At 36.2% G+C, this 13,989-nt stretch overlaps 1 protein-coding gene across 1 annotated transcript in view; it reads left to right on the top strand.

Moving 5' to 3' along the window:
- The window catches only part of LOC149833345 (actin-related protein 2/3 complex subunit 4-like), a 32,985-nt gene that overhangs the window by 7,656 nt on the left and 11,340 nt on the right, over positions 1-13,989 (top strand). Inside the window, exon 5 of the mRNA XM_090015060.1 lies at positions 5,317-5,391. Within this exon, the coding sequence (XP_089871186.1) occupies positions 5,317-5,391 (75 nt within the window). The remainder of the gene's footprint in view (positions 1-5,316; positions 5,392-13,989) is intronic.

Here is a 13,989-nt window from a genome sequence, read left to right as displayed (position 1 = left end):
GTACGATACAGGGTGTATCGTAGGATACACCTTCAACATTTAAAAAGGTTGAAAGTTTTTTTTTCGTTTTGGGTTTTAAATACCTTTTGAGGGCTGACTTCTTCATTTGTCTAGAGCAGAGTTATCGGAAGCGCCTAGGCATATGGGGAAGCGGCTTCCCCGATACGCGCGGGGAAGCGTCCCCTTTTTTTGGGAAGCACGCTTCTCCCACGCTTCCCCATTTTTTCATTTTTTTCGCTTCCCCCTCGCTTCCGGTTCGCTTCCTAGGTCGCTTCCGGTTCGCTTCCTAGGTCGCTTTCGAGACGGTTCGTAATTTTCTTCTAAATGGTTCTCCGCTTCCTAAATTTTTGAAAGTGCCTCGCTTCCCGCTCCCGCTTCCTGTATCGCTTCCCGCTCCTGCTTCCTCGACTGGTAACTCTGGTCTAGAGGCCATTAGAAGTGCATTTTCACTGTTTTTTCACTCAAAGAAGTGGGTTAAGGTAAAAAAAAGTGTATTTCCACCATTTTTTTACTTAAAAAAATGGCTTAAGGTAAAAAAACTTTATTATGAGTAAAATTACATAACTACTCTTTAAAATTTTTTGCCTCGGGAGGCGCTGCCCATAGCTGGCAAACTCGTGACTCGAACGAGTTAGGACTTTATATTTTATAGTGTAAGCACATGAATAAGACATGGAAATAACTAAACTTCAAGCTAATATGTCAATAGCTAAGTTACAAAAACATATAATTATATATGATTATTAACTTTTTTCATTGAACAATATTAGATTATTCATAACAAGTGACTTTATATAAGAATTATGCATTAAAATCATAAAATACATGATAAAAACATTATAATCGTTAGTCCTGAATTGTGACCCAGTTGGGGTCCGATTCGGGTTGACTCGGGCGATCGCTGGGTTTGCCAACTATGGCACTGCCCCCTACAACCCCTACCAGCTTATCGCGAAGTTGGATCCGTGAAAGTTAAAAACTTACATCAAGGTAGAAATCAGGCTCCACACTCCAACAAAGATGACATAAGATAATCTAGCATGATTTTTTTAGATTTTTTGCTATTTTATCTGATCTTTCTTGAGTTTTTTGAATTTTTTGTAATTTTTTTATTAAAAATGTATGATATGTTTATGATACGATACGATACGCTGTTACTTTGGGCCCGACCGATATAGGTAACGATACGATACTTACAACTTTGTCCTATAATATGTCATGTGTACGAACTTGGTAGTACTCATGGACCCCTTTCAGAAACTGTATGGAAAAGTTCCAAACTATGATATGTTAAAGGTGTTTGGTTGTGTATGTTTTGTTTTGCTAGCTGACAGATACATAAACAAATTATCTCTTAAAGCCATCAAATGTTGCTTTCTTGGTTTTTCTGAGGGTAAAAAATGATACAAGTGCTATGATCCGGTTGGAAAGAAAGTGTGGGTATCCAGACATGTTTTTTTTCTTCAAGAGAATGTGTTAGTACAGAGAAAAGATAGAAAATGAGGTTGACTTGTCCTTTTTGGTTCTCTTCGAAGAAAGGGAAAGTAAGAGAGAGAGGATAGAGAGTCAGGGGGGGCAAGTTCTAGCTAAAGGCGATAGGTTTGGTTAGACCTACTCAAGGAAACATGAAGATGTGTTTGAAATTCTGTTTTTAGATCAAGTGGAAGAGCAAGAAATTGAAGAGGCCAATCTTGATTCCATTCATGCGACAACTGATCCATGACAACAACAAAACTTAGAGTTACCTTCTACTTCTTCTGGCCAGTTATGTAAAAGTTCTAGACCCTCTTTTCTTCCATCTCGTTTTGTGTCCTATGAGTCCTTTGCACTTCATCATCGTGCTTTCTTAGCCTTAATCCATTCTTATGTTGAGCCTAAATCCTATGCAAAAGCAGCTGAAAAAGAGGAGCGACAAAGAGCTATGGTTGATGAAATGAATGCACTTGAACGAATGCAGGTATGAGAACTAGTAAAACCTCCTCCAAAGAAAAATATTATTGGTAGCAAATGGGTGTACAAAGTAAAGACAAAGGTAGATGAGTCAATGGAGAAGTATAAAGCCAGATTGGTAGCTAATTGGTACAGTCAACGTTTTGGTATTGACTTTGCAGAAACTTTTGCTCTTATATCTCATATGACCATAATTCGTATGTTGTTAGTAGTAGCTATTAAAATATATATGTTCTCATATATATATATAAGTATATATATATGTGTGTGTGTGTGTGTGTGTGTGTGTGTGTGAAATACCCAATAGGGGTATTTTGGTTATTTTACATAGTTGTTTTTAGAAACAACTATTTTATGTAATTAATTATTTTTAGTTCTTTTATATTATTTTTATATTAAAAAGGGATTCACGCATAAGGGGCCGCACATAGAGCCGTTGGGGCTCCCAACGTCTCTATGGGGAGCCCCCAATGGGTCCCCTTTTTCAGCCCTCATTTTTTTTATAAATAAGGGGTTCCCCTCTCTTGTATTCTATGGTCTTTTAGGCCCTCATTCAATAAAGCATATGTAACTTATGCCTCTTCGTAGGCTTATTGTGGTGTCCCTTAGTGGACCATTTTGTTATTCCTCATTGTGGGGTTGTGTTTGTCCAATGTTGGACCTTATGAATGCATTATGCATTCTTGTAATTCATTTCCGCATACTTTCTAACAACACCAACCATGCATCCGTGGAATCTTTGGCAATTAGATCTCAAGAATGCATCCTTGAATATGGATTTACAAGAACTGTATATGGCATTACCACACGGATACTCGGATCCAGAAGGCAGAGCATGTAGGCTTCACAGAGCTCTATATGGTCTCAAACAAATACCTCGAGCTTAGTTTGAGAAGTTTAACTCAACAGTGAGATCACTTGGTTGTGAGCAGAGTCATCATGATCCTGCTTTGTTTATGTCTTCTTCAGTTTTTGAAAAATGTGTATTCCTTCTTTATGTAGATGATATGATTCTCACTGAAAATGACATAAAGAAGATTGAAGAGACCAAGAAGAAGCTAGCCAATATGTTCCCGATGAAAGATTTGGGGCAGTTGAAGTACTTTCTTGGGCTTGAGATAACTTACTCTTTAAGGTGATTGTACTTGTCCCAACATAAGTATGCTACAGATTTGATGGTGAAAGCAAGATTGATAGATGATGCGAAATGAGTAAATTCTCCCATGGAGGCAAACTTGAAGATGAGGGCAACTGATGGTGTCAAACAAGTAGTATGTTGGTTGGGAGCCTTATATATTTGACTATATCCAGACCATATTTAACTTACGTAGTTCATGTAGTGAGTCAATTTATGAGTGCTCTCAGATCAGTTCACTTGGCAGCTGTACTCGGGATCATCAGGTATGTTAGAGACTCTATGCACTATGGCATGTTTTTCTCTTCTTCATCTTGAAAAGAGTTGAGAGCTTTCTATGATGCTGATTTTGGAGGCTCTACTAGAGATCAACTTTCCACCACAAGGTTTTGTGTTTTTCTTGAAATCTCCTTGATCTCGTGGAAGAGCAAGAAGTAGCAAAGTGTAGCCATGTCCACTCCAGAAGTTGAATACAAATTATTTGGATTCGATGGCTACTTAAGGAGTTGGGAATTCCATGTGAAAAAAAAACTATATGAGTGCTATTCATATTGCAAAGAATCCAGAGTTTCATAAGCGCACTAAGCATATTGAAATAGATAGCCATTATACAAGGACTTATGAAAATGGGATTATAGCTTTGGAGCATGTCAGCTCAAAGAATTAGATTGCAGATGTGTTTACAAAAAGTCTTTCTCCTTTGCATTTCAGTTCTTTTCTTTCCAAACTTAGAATGATTCCTTTGCATCCTTCCAAGTTTGAAGGGGAGTATTGAAAGTCTAAGTAATATAGTATAGGACCAAGTAGTGTAAAATAACCTTATTTGACTATTATATACATACCCTATTAAGAAGGGAGTATACTAGTCTTTTCAGCCTTTTTTTTTTTTGATGTACTCAAGGGGGTCGATCCTTTTTAGTGTGTAATGTTCCTCTTTCACGACTTCTCTCTCTCTTTTGTTGAGTCTCCTCTAACCCTAACTCCTCTTGCTCTTATTTCCTTTGATTTCTAACATTTTCATCCCAAATATTTCATTGCTTGGTTATGTTAGATTTTAATACCATGTTGTCTGTATTATTTATGCAAAAATACAAAATATTTTATATTTGAGCTTGAAAAAGTAAGGGCAAAATCATGATAATTTTGATGGAAATCAGGTGATAAATTGTATAATTGAACTTAAAGAAGTCCAAGGGGCCCATTTTAGACCATATAGAACATTTCCTAGGTTTGCAACTTGGTATAAGTATATTTGATTTGCCAAGTGGTAATGACATCTGCATTTCCTTATTCAAGTCTCGTCTGAAAAAAAAATCAGCATTTAATTGCCATAAATGCTAGTGCAATTACTGGCAATATATGCTACCAATTGTCTTGTAAACTCAATCAGTTCAATGAAAGCTTGAATTCTTGCATACGAATGCTACCTTGTAGGAGCTGCAATTTCTTCTCTGATAATTGGCTGCAACTTAAGCCATCCCAGTTGTCACTCCATAAATTTGTGTTCCAATGTGAAAAATGAAATAAGGTTGTCAAGAACTTTACAGTACCCAAGATAAATTTAGAGATAGAAATCAGAAATACATATATTCTCACATAGTTGATCTTATGAAAATTTTCAGTTACATGTGTAGGAAGTTAATGCTGTTCTCTCTTTGCTTTCTTCTTCCTCTTGGGGTTTACACCTTGCCGCTTCCTCATATTTTTTCTTAGAAATAAGCGTATGCTTTCTGATTTTGAGAAAAGAAAAGACGTTAAAGTCAAAAGGCCAAATATCTGAAATATATTCAGTCTAGCATACAATGGCATAAACATCGAAGGAGAAGAAGCACTTCTGAGAAGTTACATCCACATATGTGAAGTATGAATATCAGCTGATTAATTGGATGTACACATGCCTAAGAATAGCATTATTGAGGAACTGGACATTTGTCTATTTTTTAAACTCTGTGTTTCATTTCAATGACAACATTTATTGGATATCTACAAGTGAATTATATCCTGTGAAAGAAACAATATTGGTCTTATGATTTCCATTTCTCTAATTTGTCGTAAGCAGACTATTGCATATTGATTGTGTTTGGATATTCATTATTACTTGGTCTTGGAAATAAACTTACTAGATCTAGTTGTCAATGTTGTACTTTTGGACCCTATGGACCCTAGATTTTGTACAATATTTGAATAGATTTGATTATTTCATGAAAAAGTAAGTTTCTTTCTCCTTTCAGGTTTTGATATGTCGAAATGAAGCAGAAAAGTGCTTGATTGAGACATCCATCAATTCTCTTCGCATAAGCATTAAGGTAAATTTGTTTTGATTGGTGCATCTTTTGACACTATACATGTTATCACTGTGGATGGGCAATGGGTTGGTCCATTGCAGGCTAGGACACGGGATGCCCACAAACCTGCCTGATTTTTAAAGGGGAAAGACACGGGCCCGCTAGCCTGAGCCACAGTTGGGATGTGGGCCACCTGGCCTGACTGCCATCCCTAGTTATCACAAGGACAGTGAAATGAAGTAGGAAGTAGCACCTCCAAACCCATCATTTCCTCACCAAACTCCAACATCCCCTGCTACATCCTACCAAATAGCTTCATATTTATGGACAAGAAACAGTGGATTGTGATAGTGTCTCTGACTCTGTTCTGCTGTTTGTCCATTCCATTATTAGATTTTATGCATCATTTTTCGATATGATTCCCAAAGCAATCACAAGAAAGGAAGAGAAGAGGAGAAGGCGTTAGTGGCTGTGCTGAACCACGATTTTTCAATATGGAATTGTGTGCTGTATTCCTCTTTATATATGTGCTGCAGTTACAAATCATATCACAGTTATAGACTTTCCCTTGAATATTACACATATATCTATACACATGAATGGGTGAAATCGAAAAGAATATTACACATAAAATACATGTAACAGTTCAGATCTGAATCTAAATCCAGACCCGGAACCAATGCCACGTCTCATTAGCCTCCCTCAAGTTATACATGGTAATCACCATGGATAACTTGGATTTCAACTGCCGAAACCTTCGCGTGGTCAATCCCTTAGTAAACAAATCTGCCAACTGATTTTCTGTCCCAATAAATTTCGCTTCTAATTCTCCATCTTCAATATTGCTTCTAATAAAATGTTGGTTGATGTCTATATATTTTGTCCTTCCATGATGAATAGGATTCAATGAGACCTTGATAGCACTTTGATTATTACAAAACAAAATTGACTGAGGAATTTTCTCATTCAAATCATGCAACAAGTGTGTGATCCATGCAAGTTCAGAAGATGCAGCTTCCATAGCTTGATATTCTGCTTCTATGCTTTATCATGCGACAACCTTTTGTTTTTTACTTGACCAAGAAACCAAATTTCTTCTCATAAAAACACTAACTTGAAACCGCGCTCCTCTCATCTGGGTCACCTGCCCAATACTTATATGAGAAAGCCATGATTGAGTATATCTTCACTTTGCTCTCTTTTTCTATAATACAACCCCTCACCAAGTGTTCCTTTCAAGTAACGCAAAATCACCTTTACAACTTCAGTATGACCCGTTCTTAGTTGGTGCATGAACTGGGACACTTGGTTTACAACATACATTACACCCGACCGAGTAAAGATAAAGTATTGTATCATGACCACTATGCTCTTGTATTTTGTTGGATTCTCATATAATTTTCCATCAGTTACGTTCAACCTTTGATGGATGACACTTGGTGTCGTTAAAGGGTTGCAATCAAACATACCTGACTTATTTAGGAAATCCAAGGTGTACTTGTGTTCAGCTAAGATAAGACCATCTTTGATTTTATCAACTTCAATACCAAGAAAATATTTAAACTTTCCAAGGTCCATCATCTTGAACCTCTTATTTGAGAACCCCTTTATTTTCTTTTATATGATCTTCAAATCTCCTTGTAACAATGATATCATTCACGTAAATAAGCAAAAACCTTTACCTCTATAAATGAATAGAGAATGGTCAAGACTTGATATGTAAAACCCATACTTCTGTATTTCAATTGAAAGTTTTCAAACCATGAACGAGATGCTTGTTTCAAGCCATATATTCCTCTCTTTAATTTGCATACATATTGAATCGAGTCCTTTTCATTGAACTCAAGAGGTTGCTCTATATACACTTCCTCTTTAAGCTCTCCATAGAGGAAATCATTATTCACGTCAATTTGACTTAATGACTAATTATGATCTATGTCATATAGGTGCGGTGATGTGGCATTTTAAAAAAACTTGGGTGCAGGGGTGCATGAGGGTATATATATATAATTTTTAATAGTTAACAGTAACCCAGCCCTGCGGGGTTGGGTTCGACAGCACAGAACCCAGCCCTGTAAAGCTGGGTTTGTCGGTGCAGAATTGGACTAAAAGTTTCTTTATAGTGCAATCCAGCTCTTGTGTAAATCATTTTGCAACTAGACATGCTTTGTATATTTCAATTGTGCCATCAGGTTTATACTTGATTTTATAAACCCATTTCGATCCGATTACATTCTTGTCAAGAGGCATATCATCCAAAAAATAAGTTAGGAATCCCAAATCAGACATTTCAAATTTATCTTTCAAAATTGATTTTATGCTTTTAACCCCTTTAGAATGACTTCCGGTTATAAGCATATCATCCACATATAAAAGCAGAATGACAATCCCTACATTGGTTTTTCTAACAAATAAAGCAGTGTCAGTGAAACATGATGAAAAATCATTTTCTAACATTACAGAGTTAAATCTATCATACAAAGCCGTGGGGCCTTGTTTTAAACAATAAAGTGTTTTGCAAAGACGAAACACTTTCCCTTTGAGAGTCTTCATTCCTGGTGGAGCATCCATATATACTTCTTCATTTAGATCACCATTTAGGAAGGCGTTTTTAACATCCATTTGATAGATGTTCCATTTGTTGATTGATGCAACGACGATGAAACATCAGACAATGACCATACGGGCCACAGGGGCAAAAGTTTCTTCATAGTCAATCCCATATTCTTGAATATACCCCTTTGCTACTAATTGAGTCTTATATCTCTCAAGAGATCCATCGCTTTTAGTTTTAACCTTAAATACCCTATCTACATCCTATTGCTTTCTTACCCTTAGGGAGATCTTAAAACTCCCACGTTTTGGCTCTTCTTAGAGCACCAAGTTCATTCTCCATAGCTTCTACCCATTCAGAACATTTTCGTGCTTCCTCAAAATTTCTAGGTTCTACGTAAGAATGAATGGTACTAAGGCAGACCCTATATTTAGGTGAAAAAGAGTCATATGAGATAAACCTAGAGGGAGCTTTCCTAGGTCTTTCGGTTCTTCGCAGGTTCTCCTCTCTCGGAGAGACATTCCTACTAGTGTCATCATATCTTTCAAGAGCACTTCTGAAGGTATTTTTATCTCTATGAACATAGGTGATGGGTTCTATAGATGTTCCTTCATCGATATGTTGATGAGGAGGAGAGAGCAGATGGGTGACAGTTTCCTCGATTTCATTATCACTTGAGTCATTTTGAGTTGACTCATCATCACTTGTATCATCATCTTTAGCTAACAGTTCAAATAGAAATGAATAATCCACATTCTTATTATGACTTTTAAGACTTTCGAAACCACTAAGATTTTCCAAAAAACTCATATTTCTGGATACATATAATTTGTTATTTCTAGCATTATAACACCTAAAACCCTTTTGGGTTTCCGAATAACCAAGAAAGACACAAGGAATGGTCTTTGGAGAAAGCTTATCATTTTTATCCGTAAGGACAAAACATTTACAACCAAAAACCCTTAACCAGCTATAGTCAGGTTCCTTCTCGTATAATTTTTCAAAGGGGGAAATTTTGTTCAAATTCTTTGATGGAAGTCTATTTATGAGATAGACCGAAGTAAGGGTTGCCTCAACCTAGAAGTTTTTTGAATGTTTTGTGAAATAAGCAAGGTTCGAGTTGTTTCAATAATGTACCTATGCTTTCGTTCGGTTAATCCGTTTTGCTGAGGAGTTTTTGGGCAAGATTTTTGATGGAGAATACCACAACTTTCAAGATAACTTTTGAAATCATTTGAGAGGTATTCTCCTCCTGAGTCAGATTTAAGAATTTTTAAGTTTTCATTGAATTGATTTAAAATCATCATATGAAAAGTTTTAAAAGTCGAAAAAACTTCATGTTTATGTTTGAGAAAATATATCCAACAATACCTAGCGTAATCATCAACAAAAATCACATAATATGAGAATCCTCTTTTAGATATCACAGGAGTCGGACCCCATACGTCGGAATGAACGATTTCAAAAGGTTTTGTTGTAAACATGGATTTTTGATAAAAGGGTAAACTTTTTATTTTCCCAAGAATATGTTCATTACATACAAATCTCCTTTACAAAGGTGTTTAACAAAAGGTAAATATGAAATTTTAAAATGTTGGGATGTCCAGGTCTCTTATGCTACATATGAATATCTTTATTTTGGACAACATTACAAAATTGATTCTTGGGAACTTGGAGAGAGTCAACATAGTAGAGATCTCCTCTCCTAGAGTCTTCCCCAATCAACCTCCCAGACCGGCGATCCTGTATTCAACATTTATCAAAAGAGAATTTTATATCGCAACCATGGTCCAAGAGTTGAGAAACCAAAAGTAAATTCAAATTTAGTTTTGGTATGAATCTAATTTTTTGAATAAAAAAATCTTGTTTTTCGAAATTGCCTATTTCTTCAATTTCAAGAGATGTTTCATCCGTCGTTGAGACAAACGATGGAAAAAAGTTTTTAGAATATTCGGAAAGAGAACAAACACTTGGGGTCATGTGAAATGATGTACCGAAATTTAAAAGCCAAGATATCTTACCGGGGGTGAAGTGGTTGTCATAGTGGCTCTGGAAGTTCCTCCCTTGAGAAGAGGTTGAAGAGCTTCCATAATTTGTTGTAAAGAGAGAGACCCATTGGAAGAGGATGGTCGTTCTTCCGGTTGAGATGTGGTAGCCATTGCAAGCAATTTCTTTCATTTTGGGCAAATAGGTTTGATTGATATGCTCCGGTTCTTTACAAAAATGACAAGTTAGTTTGCAATAGTCTCTTTTTTCATTTTGCCAATTTCCTCCTTGATTTTGATTCTTGAAGTGAGAAGGTTTGTAAGTCTTCACATTGTTACCTGGTATTGAAACGACATTCACTCATTCACTTTCTTCTTGAATATAAGAGGTAACAAGGATGCTAGGTTTGCTCTTACTAATACCCATACGAGTTTCTTCCCCACTCAATTTAGTAATAACATCTTCAATGGAGGGAGACGTGAAAGAATAAAGAAGAGAGGACCAAATTTGTTCAAATTCGGGTCTAAGGCCATTTAGGAAGTTAAAAAAAGGATCTTCCTCAAGTTGCTTGTGTCTAAGCTCGATAGCTTCACTACTCCATTTGGGTTCTAGCATAGCAAGCTCGTCCAAAATGAAAGACAATTCGGCAAAATATTCTCGAATAGTCCTCTCATTTTGTTGTAGGGTTAATGCCCTCTTTTGAAGGTAATACTTGTGCGATAAATCTTTTGGTGTATACATTTTTTAAGATATAGCCAAGCTTCATAAGCTTTCTTGAATTTGATGATGTTGGCATTAATCTTAGTTTCAACGGATGAGAAAAACCACGATAAGATCTTGAAGTTTTTCATTTTTCATTCGTCATGTTTCTTTGAATAATCTTCAAGAGCTCTTTGCCTTTCTTCTCCTTCAAGAATCTTTATATCTCATTTTTTCACAATAGTAATTTTTGGTTCGGGTCCCGGTTTCGAACTTTGAACATACCCACAAAGCCCCTTTCCCTTTAATATGGGCTTCCATATTACCGGCTCAAACTTGATAGTTTGAACCATTGAGTTTAAACCCAAGGGAGAAGTCAGAGTCTTTTTCGCCCATTAGAGAGGATTGAAATAAAAAAAGAACACGTGCCTCAATAGATTTTTAAGTCTTTCTTGACAAAGAAGACTTCTAAAATATTGGCCGAAGGAAATGATCCACTCCAATCTCCAATGGCTTGAAGGCATGTTTTTTGAGGCACCCAATAATGTGGAGAATGCACGAGCTTTCTTCCTCAAACCAAGCTCTGATACCATGTAAAAGTGTCTTCAACAAGATACTATAATCAAGACCCAATGTTCTTGATGAAAGACAAGTGCACACATGCACAACAAGAACACTTGTACACAAAAGCACAAACCAATCAATCTCACAAATGCACTAAGGAAAAATGAATAAAAGCTTTATTGAATACTTGGGCTTTGACCCAAAGCCATACCAAAACACAAGGGGGAACTCCCCTATTTATACACAATATAGTCCTTGGAGGGGCTCTCAATGTGATCGTTGGGACCCCTCCAACGGTTATAATTATAACCGTTGGAGGTCCCAACGATCACATTGAGTGGGCCCCTCCAAGTGCTAAAACCAAAAAGAATAAGAAAAAAACAAAAAGAAAAGAAAAGAAAAGAAAAAACAAAAATTGCATACATTTTCTCAAAAAAGAATGTGTAAAAAGATGAATATACCCTTAAGGCTGAAATGAAATAAATATATATTTTATATATATAATAGGTAGATACATATACATATATTATATATATGTATATGTATTACCTTATATATATGAAATATATATTGGATTACAAAATTTGATTACATAATTTAACACTTGGATCATCACCAATCGAAACTTCAAATAGCTCCAACCAAAGTGTTGGGAAAGATCATTCACAAGAACCACAAAGGTTCATAAAAAATATCCGAAAAAGGATATACAACAAACAGGAAAGAAAAAAATATATTATTGAATGGGAATCACCCTTGAGAAAAGCATACATTGTAAAGGGGCAAAGCCCCATATTTTACTTTTTGACCAAGTCAAATATTGACTAGTCAAAAAGGCTAAAAAAGTAAAAAATGAAAAAGAAGAAAATCCTATTCTAACTAAGCTAAAAAGAAAGACAATTCCTAGTTAGCCTAGGATGTTACATATTATTTAACACAATGAACCCATTAAGGTGTCTAGAGAGATCTTGACTCCTAATAAAGGAGTTATTTGCCTCTTAAAGGTTAGAGAGTTCGAATGATTCAATTTCTCTGACACTAACTGAGGTAAGAAAGTAGAAGATAAGGAAGGTTGGGAATTAAGGGTAGGATCCATGAGTCAAGAAATAAAGTAGGAAAGAAAAAGGATAATCATGTCACCTACAAGAAACACAATCACACCAATGTAAACTGAGAATGAAACGATCTGAATTTTTTTTTGTAGATCATAGATACAAGATCAACTTTTCAGATGTTGTGATGCAAATATGCCTGAATATCAATCGACCTTCATGTGGTTAAAACGTGAAATAAGGATACACATTAAAATATGTAAGTGACTTAACTCACACAAACAAGGTATATCACACTACTTGAATAAGAGTCAGATCTGATATGAAGGAGCAAGAAAGGAGAGGAACAATATAAGATTAACAACAGAAAAGCAATTGATTTGGTTCAACAGTATATCACTGTAAAACAGATTGAAAAGAAACAAGGATGAAAGAAAACGTTTCAAATAAAGAACTAGAGGGAACAAAACAGGAAGAAGGGTTAGGACCGATTGAAAATCAACACAAATCTTGATTGAAAAAAGGAGAGAAGGATAGAAGGATAGAAGGAGAAGAAACTTGGGTTAGAAGCAAGAAACTTGAAGAAGAAGCAAATAGGTTTAAACCCAAGATCTCTTAGTACTTACTATGAGATATCGTGAGGGGTCTGTTCAGCCTGCACAGGAAACACAAAAAAGGGAGAGAGGGAGATGCACAATGGCTGGGGCGGCAAAACTAAACTGCACCACCGAGCCCTAATCTATTTACATTAAAACTCTTTTACAATGGGGACTAAAGTATCACACCATAACAATCATATTACATAAATGCCATTAATGAAAAAGACGTCAACTGCATAGTTTAAGGATTGACGTGCATATGGATCTTGATCCAGATCCATGCGCATGCTCTATTTTAACACCCTCCCTCAAGTTGTACATAGTTTTGGAGCATGTACAACTTGCTCTTTAATAGCCAAAATTGACGTGTTGTTAACCCTTTGGTAAACAAGTCTGCCATTTGATCTTCAGTTCGAACATGACGTAGTTCTATCTCTTTCATCTTGACATCCTGCCGTATAAAATGTTGATCAATCTCAATATGCTTCGTTCTGCTATGCTGAATAGGATTACACACAATGTTTATTGCGCTTTGATTGTCGCATAGAAGAAATGATCTAATAATTGTCTCCCCAAGATCACTCAATAAGTGTCTAATCCATGTAACTTCTGCCGTGCCTGCAACCATCGACCTTTATTCAGCCTCTATACTCGATCGTGCCACTGCTTTTTGTTTTCTACTGCTCCAAGACACTAAATTGTGTCCAATATATACACAATATCCAGAGACATATCGTCTCTTATCTGGATCCCCTGCCCAATCTGCGTTTGTATAAGTGATGAGTTCATGTCCTTTATGTAGGTTATCGTTCTTGCGATAAACTAGTCTGTCTCTTATAGTTCCTTTTAAATAGCGTAGAATGCGCTTAACAGCTTCCATGTGACCATCCGTTGGAGCATGCATAAACTGGGATACCTGATTGACATTATAAACTATATCAGGTCTGGTAAAGGTCAAATATTGCAGCATCTCTACAAGGCTTCTATACGTTGTAGGGTTGACACAAAGGTGACCATCTTTAGAACTCAGCCTTTGATGTAATACACTCGAAGTGTTGACTGGTTTGCAATTCGTCATCCCGGCTCTTTCCAGAAGATCAAGAGTGTATTTCTGTTGCATGAGTGTCAATGTGTCTTTTTGTCTGTCAACCTCCATACCATGGAA

The sequence above is a fragment of the Nuphar pumila genome, chromosome 7 (assembly GCF_984573655.1).
Source record: "Nuphar pumila chromosome 7, dmNupPumi1.hap1.1, whole genome shotgun sequence".
Lineage (NCBI taxonomy): Eukaryota > Viridiplantae > Streptophyta > Magnoliopsida > Nymphaeales > Nymphaeaceae > Nuphar > Nuphar pumila.
This window is presented reverse-complemented; position numbering and strand designations above follow the sequence as displayed.